This window comes from Bison bison, unplaced genomic scaffold, assembly GCF_000754665.1.
Source record: "Bison bison bison isolate TAMUID 2011002044 unplaced genomic scaffold, Bison_UMD1.0 scf7180017864139, whole genome shotgun sequence".
Lineage (NCBI taxonomy): Eukaryota > Metazoa > Chordata > Mammalia > Artiodactyla > Bovidae > Bison > Bison bison.
This window is the reverse complement of record NW_011494711.1, coordinates 9045571-9046635: the sequence shown is the minus strand read 5'-3', so window position 1 is coordinate 9046635 and position 1065 is coordinate 9045571. Positions and strand designations below refer to the sequence as shown.

Here is a 1065-nt window from a genome sequence, read left to right as displayed (position 1 = left end):
AGGTTAAACTGATTGATTTTAAACAGTTCTTTCATTTTCTCCTGGTCATCTTTAGGAATCAGCACAGCCTTTCCCATTTCTCCTGGCCCTTCTTGGTTTCTTGAAATAACAGCTGTAAGACACACACAGGTACACATATACATACAAACATACAGATAATGAACTGAATATACAAACTTGTGTTGGATCAGATTCTAAAGTGTATTATTTATAAACTGGCCTAATAATACAATTGTCAAGTCTCTATTGCTACTTACAAGCCATACACTAAAGAAACAACTTATTTTAATTCATTAACTCAATGCTGCATGTTGTCCTTCAAATCTATCACATATTATATAATCTAACTAATCATTAAGATTTAATAAATAAGCAACACAAAATACCAAAACTTCATACTTCTCTTTCATGTTTTTTTTAATACATTTATTAGAGAGGATGAAGTTGAACTCTGGGCATACTACGTTGTGCAAAATAATGAAAGAGAAATTTTGAATATATACCAAGATTAGTTTATTTTCACATCCACTTAAAATTTTTGTTATTTCAAATATCTATTGCCATTATATCTTTATGAAAGCAAGTAAGGTTGAGAATGTTTTATCCCCATCAGCCTTTTATTCCTTTGTCAAATCATTTTCAAATAAGTAGAAAGAACTTTCATAGCAGTGACATATAATTTTAAATGTCAAGTTGGATTTGGAGGCTACGTGTTTCATAACTGGAATTTCACAGAAGTATTCTGGGCTGGAGTGTTTTTATTAAGACCTTAAGGATCTACACACAGGCTAATGTTCTTGCATTTCCTCCAAGTTATCACCACACTAATGTCCCTTCTAGCTATAAAATACATGACTCAGTGTGTGTATGTATAGGCCTGTGCATACATATATCTGTATGTATGTTAACATATAAGAAGAAGATGAGGTTCTAGTTAACCTAATCTACCCTTGATTTACTTTTCACAATGATATTAAACCAGGTACTGTGAAGAAATGTAGCTGTGGTTCTGACTCTTCCATCCTTTTGCTATATTATAGCAAATATATTATATATACGTAATAT

General features: G+C 31.3%; 1 protein-coding gene across 1 annotated transcript in view; it reads right to left on the bottom strand.

The window, feature by feature from the left end:
- The window catches only part of GALNT13 (polypeptide N-acetylgalactosaminyltransferase 13), a 628841-nt gene that overhangs the window by 381551 nt on the left and 246225 nt on the right, over positions 1–1065 (bottom strand). Inside the window, exon 3 of the mRNA XM_010840017.1 lies at positions 11–112. Within this exon, the coding sequence (XP_010838319.1) occupies positions 11–112 (102 nt within the window). The remainder of the gene's footprint in view (positions 1–10; positions 113–1065) is intronic.